Source organism: Carettochelys insculpta, chromosome 19 (assembly GCF_033958435.1).
Source record: "Carettochelys insculpta isolate YL-2023 chromosome 19, ASM3395843v1, whole genome shotgun sequence".
Taxonomy (NCBI): Eukaryota; Metazoa; Chordata; order Testudines; family Carettochelyidae; genus Carettochelys; species Carettochelys insculpta.
This window is the reverse complement of record NC_134155.1, coordinates 8,850,892-8,864,250: the sequence shown is the minus strand read 5'-3', so window position 1 is coordinate 8,864,250 and position 13,359 is coordinate 8,850,892. Positions and strand designations below refer to the sequence as shown.

General features: G+C 43.5%; 1 protein-coding gene across 1 annotated transcript in view; it reads left to right on the top strand.

The window, feature by feature from the left end:
• The window catches only part of ACACA (acetyl-CoA carboxylase alpha), a 248,727-nt gene that overhangs the window by 67,941 nt on the left and 167,427 nt on the right, over nt 1–13,359 (top strand). The window contains exons 8-16 of the mRNA XM_075013812.1: nt 652–761; nt 1,283–1,364; nt 2,988–3,086; nt 3,711–3,817; nt 4,412–4,522; nt 5,789–5,998; nt 6,776–6,946; nt 11,554–11,715; nt 12,579–12,742. Coding sequence (XP_074869913.1) covers nt 652–761; nt 1,283–1,364; nt 2,988–3,086; nt 3,711–3,817; nt 4,412–4,522; nt 5,789–5,998; nt 6,776–6,946; nt 11,554–11,715; nt 12,579–12,742 — 1,216 coding nt within the window. The remainder of the gene's footprint in view (nt 1–651; nt 762–1,282; nt 1,365–2,987; nt 3,087–3,710; nt 3,818–4,411; nt 4,523–5,788; nt 5,999–6,775; nt 6,947–11,553; nt 11,716–12,578; nt 12,743–13,359) is intronic.

Sequence of the window (13,359 nt, the reverse complement as noted above, 5' to 3'; positions counted from 1 at the left end):
ATCCATATGCGGAATAAATTTTGTGTGTGCCGAGGCATATGTGTATGGGCACAACTGGTAGGCCAGCTGTGGGCACTCTGTTTATCAGTTGCGTGGTACTTGAATCTCTCCTGCATGGCTGCCCAAGTGCTTAGCTTACAGAGAACAGTGCACTGGAAGGGTCAGTTTTCCCACTGACCTAAAAATACAGCAAGCTGTGGATAGAAAGTGCCTTTGAGAGCCTCTTTTTGGAGAGAGAATGGATTGGCTGTTGGAAAAGGAGATTTGGGGCAGTATGAGCTGGTAAACAAAGCTGGAGGCAGGGATCCAGGGTTCCTGGATTCCATCCCTGGCTGTGCCAGTGACTTGCTGTGTGCTCTCGGCCAAAACAGCTTCTCTACCCCACTTATTCTGTCTTTAAACTGGGGGTAATACTGTACTGCTTCCTGGGGATTCTTGAATGATTGGTAAATTGGTTTACATCATTTGTGAAATGCATGGAAGAGAGAGCCTTTCTGTAAAGTGTGTATATCTGTATTTGTGCTTCCTATTATTCCATCAAATCCTGAGTGCATCTTGAGGCTTGGTAGTAAAACTGTAAACTGTTTAGGATTTAAAGTGGAATGTTGCCAGTTCGATATGTCCTAAATGTGGCTCCCTTTGTGTCTGCAGAGTACATTAAAATGGCAGACCACTATGTGCCAGTGCCAGGAGGACCAAATAACAATAACTATGCAAATGTGGAACTGATTCTTGATATTGCTAAACGGATTCCGGTTCAGGTGAGAAGGGGCAAAAATAGAATTTAGAATTAAAAAGCAAAATTAAGGAGTTGTTCTTGTTAGTGGTTAATAAACCACATTGGAGGCAGGGGTGGATTAAGAACAAGTGTGGCCCTCAGGCAACAGAGTCACAAGGCCCCCTGTCCTAATATATTAAAATGTTAATGCAACATCATTATTTATGCCTGAAGAGCCGTTAATGCTAATTATTACTCATGATGCATAATAAAATTACACTTACATTAATTTTAAAATAAGAATGAGATGACACATTTCTTTTGTTCCATTAAAGCAAATTGTTTAAATAAAATGGACTTATGGATCCTTGGGGCCCCTCACACCTGTGGGCCCTGGGGATGCAGTGCACTGTCCAAATTGTGCCAGGTATGCTATTTGTTGTATGAATGACATGGGATTGAATCTTTTCAGCAAGGAAGGGCAAGGCTCAGAGGATCCACTTTGTTGGTTGATTGACTCTTTTTGGCACTGTAAGGAAGGAATTGCTTTGTATTCCTCTTCAGGCCGTGTGGGCTGGCTGGGGACATGCCTCGGAGAACCCCAAACTGCCAGAACTCCTGCACAAAAATGGAATTGCCTTCATGGGTAAGGACATCTCTCTTTGACCTGCATCTCCTCACAGCCCAGGGCCATCTTGCAATGAAGAGTAATTAGAGAAAACGTATACATGTAAAACTCACAGAATGCACCCTGGGAGATGGAACACCCTACCTAATGATGTGGCCTGGGGTTGTTATGCACTGGCAGTCACAAGAATAGGCTGGATCATCCTCTGTTGGAGTAGAGAAGATTTTGGTCCATTCAAGGACTACAGCTGGGAGACAAAAGTGCTCTGCAACCTCAACACTTCATTTGCTGCCTTGCACATCCTTAGATCTTGCCATCTACAGAGGACCTTCTGTGGCTTCTATCAGCCTGGGGCTGTTTTTTATTAGGAAAAGATAGATGTGTCTAAAATGGATCTGAAATTTATCAGGGTCTAGTAATACTTGGGTTCAGTCCATGCTCAGCTCTAATGCTGGTTCTTCATATTTGTCGTTTTCTCTTCATTGGAGACAACAGCTTGGAGAAAATAAATCTTTTGTGTGTCTTTAACTGAACTTCTTAAAAACTGCCAAGTTCTCTGGTTCAGGGATAGGCAGGTTTTCCGACACATTACCAGCACAATGGAGCAGTGTCAGGTGCATGTTGAGTTAGGCTGTTAAAAACATTGCTGTTAAAGTAGAAACTTTTTTAAAGAAAAAAAAACCCTGTTCATTTAAATACTGAGTTTCTAGTAAGATTTCATTGAAGCAGTGGAGGCGAGACCAGAGTAGGTGGGTTACATATTGTTTTGGTGGAATATGGTGCATGATTTAGAAGTTATGTAAAGTAATGGACTACATAGTATTTATTTTAGCATTTGAAAATCAGATAAAAGCTTGATCTGAGTGCTACATTTAAATTAAGCATGCCCATACTAAAAGCCCTGATCTGAACATGTTCATCTCAACCCTCAACTTTAGGGATGTTTCTGCCCCCTTTTGAACTTTGGGATTGGTATTTTATCTAAAAGAATCTGAAACAAAACTACATAGAATACCCTTGAACTTCAGGGAAGTTTTGATATGATGTTTGGCAAGTTCCACCTCTGACAACTCTCATCAGTCACATGGTGTGATCCCATGCCAGTAAAGTCAGTAGAAGTTCTGCCTGTATAAGGTGTGCAGAACTAAGTTTTAAATGGGAAACTGAATTACCATCCTAGAAAAGGGCCCTGGGGTATGAATCTTCTGACAGTTTGCTAATGGGAATTGACTCTGGTGGAGGAGAAAGTGTGAGGGTAGTGGTTCTTGTAAGTTGTTCTCCTTCAGTCATGTGTTTGTGTAGTGCTCGCACATCTGCTGCCATTAAGTGCCATCAGGTTGCATTACTGTAGTGTTTAGTTTTTCCTTTTCAACGAACCTGTACCTCAGTAAATTTTAATTTTTTTTTTCAATCCTTAACTGATGTAAATTGACATAGCTCCGTTGGCTTCAGCAGGGCAGTGCTTGTTTACACCATCCCAGGATCTGGCCCATAGTATCTGTTCCATGAGTCAGTCATTGGCAGAATTTTGTTTTTTATTTTACCCATTTAGCATAAAAAAGCCTAAATCAGTCTCTTCTGGGTCATCCCTGGTGTTTGACTTCTCTGTAATCTCCCTCATGGTGTGTTTTTCCTTTGCAGGCCCTCCCAGCCAGGCTATGTGGGCTTTAGGAGATAAAATTGCATCCTCGATAGTGGCCCAAACTGCAGGCATCCCCACTCTCCCTTGGAGTGGCAGCGGTAAGAAGTTGATCTTTGTTGGTACCCTGAAGAGTACAGTTACATTGTCTTTCCCTGAGGCATTCCTGAAAGTTCAGAAGGCATTGTAGAAAAATTTCCTATTGAAGATGGCCCATGTGCTGTGTGTGATTCTATGGGTATAATAATTCCTGTGCAAGGCAAGGCTGTAAAGCGTGACTGCAGCATGCACCTTAGCTACATTTGGCTAAGTATCTCTGTTCTAAAAAGCTGAACTTCCTTGGACTGTAATTCTGTCAGTCTCCCATGTTCCTGCTCCCCATACTTCTTAACAGTGCCCACTCATGGGGCATGTAACTGGAATGAAGCTGACTTCTCAATTTAGCTCATAAAGGCTGGGCTGTTTCTTCCTCCGTGTTAGGCCTAAGAAGCTTTTGCTGACATGGCTTCCATTATACCTGTTCTGTGGAGAAAGGACTTCACTTTCTGGGGCTGTCAGTGTGGCAGCCGGTTCCCCAAATCTCCGCTTTTCTTTGCCTTTTTTATTTTTTTATTTTGCTTCACCTAGAACTGAAACACTGTTAAGAGACTCCTAAGGGAATGACAAGGCAATGCAGGTAAAAGGAGCAGTGTTCCGTTACACCATGGGTGGTGTTTGTATTTTAGGTCTCCAAGTGGACTGGCAGGAGACTGACCTTCAGAAACCCATCTTAAATGTGCCCCAGGAGCTGTATGAAAAGGGCTGTGTGAAAGATGTGGATGATGGGTTGTTGGTAAGTGGATGCTACCTGGGTATCTTTGGTTTAGCCCACTTGGGTACACACTTCAAGAGTCTGGGAGTTTGATTCCCTGTAGGAGTCAAAGTTTAGCCACATTTCTCAGGTCTTGAAAGCCCTCTGAACAAAATATTTTCTGTTGTCAGATATCTGGTATTCTCCTTCCTAAATGAGACCAGAAGCAAAAGAGCACAGACGCATGAAAATTAGGACCAAGAAAGGGTTGATGGGTACCAAACTGTATTCATTTCCTTTCTGGATCAGTGTTCAGGGAAAGTCTGCCTTTTTAAATTAAACTGGTTTTACCACCCCTGCTTTAAACCCTTCTTTATTCCCTTCTATGGGAACTCTCTAGAACTAGAAAGTGTCTGAGTGTCACAGTGTCTTCTCTTCTGTGATTGTGATATGGGGCTTTAATTTAACTGAAGTTTTGGTGTTATTTAAAGTGTCTGTCATACGCAGGAAGACTAGATGATCCACTGGTCCTGTCTAACCTCAAACTGTGAAACTAGGAGAGAGACTGAAATCCCTGACTTGTCATAGATTGCCCAGCAGCATTTGTATTTAATCTTTTTCTCTTTACACTTTCAGGCAGCTGAAAAAGTTGGCTACCCAGTCATGATCAAGGCCTCTGAAGGAGGAGGAGGAAAAGGAATTAGGAAAGTTAACAATGCAGATGACTTCCCCAACCTCTTTAGACAGGTAATTCTTTTTCCATTCATTTGTGCTGTCTTGTTTCTAGTGCAGAGGTGACTGTAGATGTTCAGCACAGTTTTGCAAGAGCTTATTGGAGAATAGAAAGCACAGTATTATCCATCAGTGCCTGCCTTGGCAAACTTTCCTTTATAGCCATGATTATATCGCTAGAATGCCAATGTGTTTGTGAAGACTACACTAACTCCAATATGGCACCACTTATCCAAATACTGTGGGTGGTGCTGATTATGTTTCATTGCCATGGTTTCTGGTAAAAGAAGGAATTCCAAGTGTAATTAACAGATATTGGGGGATGTGTTCCTGTTTCTGATAAAAGACAGTTGCATGTAACAGGTTTAGATGAAGGAGGTTGTACTGTAATTATAAGCTGCTCAAGCACAGTGAGTTTCCAGAAATGAATGGCCCAGGGTGAATCCTAGTCATTCATTCCTATAGAAAATGCCCTGGGCTTCCACAGAAATCCAACGTATCTGTTTGTGATGTGTTTTTTAATCCACTGCATGCCCTGGGATTAGTATGTGCTGCATTAGCTCATCTGAATTGGTGTCTGAGTTCAAATGCTTCACTGTTGTGTTCTGTTATGGTTTCTATGACAGATAGCAGCCCAGTTCTTTCACCTGTCACCATTCCATTGGCAGAACAGTTCTTCCACTGGGATCCTGGAGACCCATGGAGCAGCCACAGCTGAATTTTATCAGCATCTGTCTGCTGTATTAGGCAGCACAGATATGGTTAAATGTTCTGTTTAACTTGAAAATTGCTAGGTGGGACTTTTCATTACAGAAAACTCATATGCTTCCTGTATGATTTGATTAGACTGATCCTGAACCTCTAATATTATTTCCTGGGGCTAAAATTTAGAAAGGCAGCATTGTGGTCTGGAGGCAATAGTACAATATTGGGAATCCAATGTTCTGGGACCTACTGGTATTCCGAGCTTTGCCACAGACTTCCTTTGTGATCTTGGACAAGTCCCTTATTTCACCTGTGCTTCTGTTTCTCCATTTGTGATAAGATCATAATAATTGCTTGTCTGTCCAGCCTGATAGGCTTTAGTTTGTGAATGTTTTGTAAAACAGTCTGAGTTTCTCAGATGGCAATAGAAATGCAGAGCATGACAAGTCTAACGCTCGGTCATGTGGGTGAGACTCTGTGCCAGTGTGCTACAGTATTAACATCCTCTTACAGGAGCCTGCCTTTGTGTCGGAATGGGAGGGAGCATTGGTTTGCATTATGTTGTCTCTGTTGTAGGTTCAGGCTGAAGTGCCGGGGTCGCCAATCTTTGTGATGAGACTAGCCAAACAGTCGCGCCACCTGGAGGTGCAGATCCTTGCGGATCAGTATGGCAATGCCATCTCCCTTTTTGGCCGAGACTGCTCTGTGCAACGCCGGCACCAGAAAATCATCGAGGAGGCTCCTGCAACTATTGCTACTTTGGTGGTGTTTGAGCACATGGAACAGGTGTGTGGGGCTCTGTGAATTCCACTTGCCTGGCTTTGTTTGAAGAAAACTGATACTCCAGCTGCCGAAGGAGCCAGTTCTCTGACATTCCAAAAAGCAAGCATGGTGACAGTCTTTTCAAATAGCAACCCCAGGTCCAGTGCTGCAGTCTGCATGTGTAAAGATTGGTACTCATGTTTCCACAACTGTTTGTGTGTGCTGTTAAACAACTGCAGAGCTTTATCCCAGAAGTGGTTGCATTTCAATAGTGTCAGAAATGATCCCCGAGTATACAGCTTGTGAAAGTGTCTGAAAAACTTGTTTGTCAAACTCTTTTTGATCTCCGATTGACTCTGTAGTTACCTGGTCGTGGGTTTGTTGTATATGGGGTGTGTATTTAATACTTCCTCACCCAAAGCAGAATCCATTTTTCATTGAGGCCCATGTGGCTTACGAGATTTTTGTGATACACGATGTTTAGTTCTCCTAAGTGGTCGCTGACATTTTGAAAGTGTATTGGCACATTCACAGAGGAAAAATAGGGGGTTGAGAGATTCCAACTGTACAAATTCTACAAGGACAACAAAAATCCAGTTCAGAAATCTCCTGCAGCATTATTGAGAGAGCCCAGAAATTGAGTTTCCCGCCAGAAAATGCTGAGAGAAATGCATTTAACGTGCTCGTCGCAGGATTGTTGCTGTTCTAGAATTCCACTAAGAAAGCATGATGTGGGTGGAGTGATGGTGATGTTGACAATGGCAGATGTGGGTTACAAATTTTCTTTGTCTCGTCTCCCAGTGTGCAGTGAAGCTTGCCAAGATGGTGGGGTACGTGAGTGCAGGCACTGTGGAATACCTTTATAGCCAGGATGGCAGCTTCTACTTCCTGGAGCTGAATCCTCGGCTGCAGGTGGAGCACCCATGCACAGAGATGGTGGCTGACGTCAATCTGCCTGCGGCACAGTTACAGGTGAGTCACAACATGGATCTCATATCTGCAGAGGCATTTAAAGGGATTCAAAGCGTGGGGCGGTGGAAGAGGTGTGAGCTCGAATAACTGGTTCCACTGGAGTCTGAATGCAGGTCACCCATCTGAGTCAGTGTTTAGCTTCACAGTGTTGTTACAGATGAATCATGTACAAGTTAGTAGATCAAGTATTGATGAAGCAGGGAAAGCATGAAGGTTGGTTTATTAACAAGAGAGCTGTGACTATGAGGCATCCACGTAACATGGGCAAAAAGGCTGATACCATCTGTAGGGTGCCTCGGGTGAGATTTCCAGTAGAGATAGGAAAGTATTGGAGCCATTGCATAAGGCACTGTTACGTTCTCTGAAATATAGCATGCAATTTGGTTCACCCATGTTTAGCAAAGATAAATTCAGATTGGAACAAAGAGCTTTCTCTGTTCCCCTGCTAATCCTACATTTTGAGAGGAGATTAAAGAGAGCCTATCAAAATGATGGCTGACAGGGGATATGTAGGCTCTCTCTTAACACACTGGGAATACCAGGGGTGCAGAAGAGCTATTTCAGACAACGTGGGCACAAGAACAAATAGAAATAAATTGGCCATGAATAAATTTAGGTTTAAAATTGTAAGGCAGTTTCTTACGATCAGAGGTATGAGGTTCTGGAGCAGCCTTCTGCTAGCGGTAATGGGAGTGAACAACCTAACTAGTTTCAGGATGAAGCGTGATAAATGTATGAACAGATTTGTATGGCAGAGTTGTGTGGGATTGTAGGGGATTGGAATGGACAACACATGAGGTCCTTTCTTAATCCTGTATTCCTGAATATGGTCCATAGGCTGCTCCCCTGGTTCTACCTAAATTTGGGGGAATTCTGAATGCTCGTTTCTGGTTTGATTCATATATGAATCTAGCATCTGGCAAGATATTTGGAATCACTTGTGGGTAGCATCTGAATGCAGTGATAAAATTAGCAATGCGAATGTGGCTAGTAGGTCAAGTTTGGATGGAAAAATTAGATTTATGTAAAAACAAAGTGGCAGATAAAATTCAGTGTTGATAAATGCAAAGGAATGCATATTGGAAAATATAATCCCAAATATACACACAAACTGAGGAGGTCTAAGTTATCTGTTTTACAAAACTACATCGCACTAGATAAACTTTCAAGGATTAAAAAAACAGGAGAGCAAGTGGTTGAGAGGCAAAAACTTGCAAGTTTTATGTTAGTGTGATACAAAGTGCGATACAATCCCATAGGGAACAAACAGCACAAATATTGAAAATAAAACAGGATTTTTGAAACAGTGCTAGTCCTACTACAGGTTCTTACGGGGTCTGGGGGTGACTATAGTGTTTACTGCTCTCTGTTCTGAAAACCGACTGTTGATTCCTGCTCTTTGTTCTGTATGTTCAACTAGCCACTGCCCTGCACCCCAAGAGGACCTTCCCTCTTGTTCTGTGACTATGGAATGAAAACTTTCGTCAGGGATTTTGTCAAAGGCTTTCTGAAAGTCCAACTAAGCATATATTCACTGGATCCCCTTTGTCGTCATGCTTGTTGGCTCCCAATGATTTCTAATAGATTCAGTCTGATATGTTGATTTAACACTAATAAGAACATTTGTCTTTAGTAATATCAGCCCAGTAGTGCCCGCTATAATTGCTGTTTGTGTCCAAGTAAGAAATATTTAGAATGCTGGCAACGTTATCAAGGAACACCATAGTTAATATTTAATATCCCCCAAAGTGGAATCATAACATTCCTTATCCAAATACTCATCAAGCCTTTAAACCAGGGATTCCTAACCTATGGGTCGGGATCCAGTCATAGTTAGATTTGCTAAGGGTCACCAGCAGCTTGGAGATACATGATGTGCTTAAAGGAGCCATTTGCACCTCCTTGATGCTGCTACATCCAGCAGCTATCTCCATCAGTAGAGAAGCAATTACACATTACAAAGACAGCTTCTCCACCTTTGATATTCGTAGCCATCCCAGGCAAGCCACTTAATAGACTCTTGTAGTAAGTAATTTTTGCTCCTCTCCTCCCCTCCCACCTTTTGCCAGTTTTCATTTTTTGTTTGCATCTCCTCCAAGTCTCTGAGTGAAACCCTCCCATCCCCCTCCAGCCTGAGTGTGACTCCCCAGCCTCTTCATGTGACCCTCCCAGTCCCCCCCCAGGCTCTGAGTGTGACTCCCCCAGACCCTGAGTGGGACTTACCCAACCCTTGAGTGTGACTCCCTCCAGCCTCTGTGTGTGGGGTTTAAGCTGGGGGAGTGGTTTGGGGATGAGGGTCTTTCCTCCACCATAGCACAGATCAACTGTAATAATAATAAAATAATAATAAAGTATAATAAAAGTAGTGCTATTATTTTATTATTAATGTGTTTTTCCCTTTTCTATGAAATAACTACTGTGAATATGTAAACATGAAGGGGTGCAATTTTATATTCTTGCTTCAGGCACAAAATTAGCTGGTTATGGCACTCCCCTCCTTCTCCCCAAGTTTTGAATTGCCTTGGGTCACCAGGTCTTCCTGAGTGGGTCCCTGTCTGGAAAAGGTTGGGAACTTCTGCTCTATACAGTAAACAAACTGGTTCATAAGCACAGCATGTAAGAGTGCAGAGCTTTTCAGTACCAGTATTCTCTGGCTTCCCTGAAATACGAGCCATTATCGGGCCTTTCTCTAGCCTGTTCAGTGTAACTGGTAATTCCTGGCATCGCGTGTGTGTGTGTGTGTGTGTGTGTGTGTGTGTGTGTGTTAAATGACATTGAGATTATTCCTGTATCTCCTGGTAAAGATTCTTGACATGTTGAACAAAAGTCACCCTTATGTATGAATGCCCAGAGATGCGCAGGTGTGGAAGATCACCTAGAAAAATAATTGTACATCATTTAAGGCTTTTAAAGTCAAGCTTACTTTTGACCAAAAGGAGCATGCAAAATGCTGCAACTTATGCTGAATAGGCCAGCCTCTGTAGGGGACAAAGTCGAAATAAGTTGATATAACTCCAGCTACGTGAATAGCATAGCTGGAGTCAACGCAGCTTAGTTTGACTTACCACGGCATCCCCATTGTGTGTGTGCGTGCGGGGGGGAAGGAAGTTGGGGGGATGTGGGGACAACAAAGCTCGCCCGTCAACTTCCCTTACTCCTTGCAATGCCATGGAATACCAAGGTCCATGGGAGCATGATCAGCAGTCCATTTTAGCATGTCCCTACTAGACCTGCTAAATCGACCTTTGAGAGATCAATCTCTGGAGCCTTGATCTACTGGTAAGTTCAGCTAAGCTCTTTGTCATCATATGTTTGCAGTGACTGTTCTGCTTTTGGCCGGACTTAAATTAATGACTCAGTTATGGCTCTGATGGTTATCAACAAGTAGTCCTGTGGCACCTTATAGACTAACAGATATTTTGGAGCATAAGCGTTCGTGGGCAAAGACCCCGTTCATCAGATGGTTGTGTGTCAGAATCCAGTTGCAGTATATTTTAATGAATGCATCTTGCTGTTTTTCTTGCCTCTTTCTTCACTGGTAGTTAAACAGTAAGGCTGTGGCCACGCTAGCCCCGCCTTTTGGAGGGGCTATGGTAATATGGCACTTTGGGATATACTAATGAGGGGCTGCCACGAATATGTAGCACCTCATTAGCATAATGGCAGCTGCATGCACTTGGAAACTACTGGTTTAGAAATGCAGCTGCCCGTGTAGCTGGGGGGACCTTTCAAAATGGCCCCCTGATTTCGAAAGCCCCTTATTCCCAAAACCAGATGGGAACAAGGGGCTTTCAAAATCAGGGGGCCATTTCAACAGTGCCCCCCTTCGGCTACATGGTGGCTGCATTTAGAAACCGCTAGTTTCAAAGCGCATGTGGCCACCATTATGCTAACGAAGTGCTGCATATTCATGACAGTGCTTCATTAGCATATTCTGAAGTGCTCCATTACCATAGCCCCTCCAAAAGGAGGGGCTAGTGTGACCACAGCCTAACTGTTTGTTTTACTTCTCTGGCAGGGAGACTCCACAGGTAACCAGCTTTGTCCTCAATCTGCAGTTACTAGAAGAAAGCAGCCCCAAGCCCCATATTTTGCAATTATTTCAGCCATCTTTAGCCCTCTGGCTTCAGTTGGAGCATGTAGATTTACATGCAGTGCATGTTCTTTGTCTTGACTGTCTTGCAGATTCCAATTAAATGTGTATATAGTTCAGATAGGCGAGGCAGGCTTATGTGTATCTTGTTGACCAGGTCACAGAAGGGGATGAGGTGATCTGAATTCCATTCCCAGCTGTTTCATTGCCGAACTGTGTCAGCTTAGGCAAATGCTTCCTTTCTGAATCTCTTCCCCTTCTGCAAAACACAGATGGCCTTCATCCCTTTTTGAGATGGATGGGTGAAGAGGTGTGCAATATTAGTATTAGATGCATCCTGCAGGTAAAAAGTTGTGACATGCCAGGAAAGGAAGCCCTAGCATCACAGTTGTATATACAACCAGGGTCTATCCACTGCTGAAGGTGGGTGTAATGAACATGTGAAGGTTAAAGGAAGTAAAACTTTTGTGTGAGGAGTAAAATTTAGCTAACAGTATTTTGTATTCTTCTATAGATTGCCATGGGGATTCCTCTCCACAGGATCAAAGATATACGAGTAATGTATGGCGCATCTCCTTGGGGAGATGTACCCATCGACTTTGAGAACTCAGCCCACGTCCCCTGTCCTCGGGGTCATGTGATTGCTGCACGTATCACAAGTGAAAACCCAGATGAGGTAAAAGCACCACTTAACATGCCAGTTATTTTTGTATGTCAGTCTAATGAGCCCTGGTCCTGCACGCACAGTCGTCAGCAGGGATGAAACCCAGGACTTTCTGTACCAAATCCAAGCGAGCTGAGAGAAATTCTTTTTTTGGCTGAGGACAGCCGTAGAGAGAGTATTGTTTAGTATGATAAAACCTTCCCCGTCCACAGATCAGTACAATAATCTTACTCTTGTAAAAAGTGCCTCAAGATCTTGAACACTGCTGAGCTGTTTGGTCTCTCACACACAGTATATCAGTCAAGTATCAGAGGGGTAGCCGTGTTAGTCTGGATCTGCAAAAGCAACGAGGGGTCCTGTGGCACCTTATAGACTAACAGAAATTTATGAGCATAATGCATCTGACGAAGTGGGTCTTTGCCCATGAAAGCTTATGCTCATATGTTTCTGTTAGTCTGTAAGGTGCCACAGGACCCCTCGTTGCTTTTACAGTATGTCAGAGTGCATGCTAGCTGGTTAACAGTTAAGAGATTAATTACCCCAGATATCTTGGATAAGACTTTGGCTTCTTGTCCTTTTTCAGGGATGACATCTCTTTCATCACAGCACTCATTAGAACCAAGCTGGCGCTTTGATACCAAATCTTTTACATCACTTCCTGCAGCCCTTGGGTTTATTCCAGAGGTCTTCCTCCCGCATGGATGCAGCCTGATCTTACCTAGCATGTCATATATGAGTATCAGGAGGCACTGCTGTTCTCTGTATTCTAACCAACCCTGTTGTGTGTTTCATTTTTTTTTTTTTGATGGGTGCATACTTCTGAAGCATTTACTTTTCCTTTGGGGTGCGTAACCTTTTAATATATTTCCTTGTAGGGTTTTAAGCCCAGCTCTGGAACAGTGCAAGAACTGAATTTTCGCAGTAATAAGAACGTCTGGGGCTATTTCAGTGTCGCTGCTGCTGGGGGGCTTCATGAATTTGCTGACTCTCAGTTTGGTCACTGCTTCTCTTGGGGAGAGAATCGTGAGGAGGCCATCTCGTAAGTAGCCAGGAAAGTGGTTGGAATTTGAAACTAGCTATCTATGAAAACCTTCCAAAATGTTCTAGAGAGAACCTGGTCTTACAGGAGCCTCGTGTGGCGTTCCCACAAACTCTGTGACTGTCTAGATTGCGGGCTTCTGTCGGGAGCCTGGAGGTCTCCCAACAGAAATCTGCCGCTCTGGGAGCCTTCTGCTGACATCCTGGTTATCCTCATTCAACGAGGAAGAAGAGATGCGTCAGCAGAGGGGCTTTTCCTGACATTTGGCCCCATGTGCAAGGGCCAAATGTGGGGAGAGCCTCTCCTGACAGAACGTTAAGCAGGCAATACACAAATGCGTCGCACAATTTACGTATCTTTTGCCGACAGTTCTGGGCAATCTAGACACAGCCTATGTGTGACTTAGATTTATTGCCTTGGTCTTGGGCTACTAAATTATAGCTGTCACAGGGAATTACAGACTCCTTCCAAATCCTTAGGGAGGCTAGGTTTGCAGACAAAATCGAACTGTTGTTAGGAATGGCTGCTTGGGAGATAGCAGGAAGAGAATGCCTTGGGGAAGGGGAGGACCACACAGCCAGGGTCATCGGATCATGCTTCTGTTTACACCTTGTTGT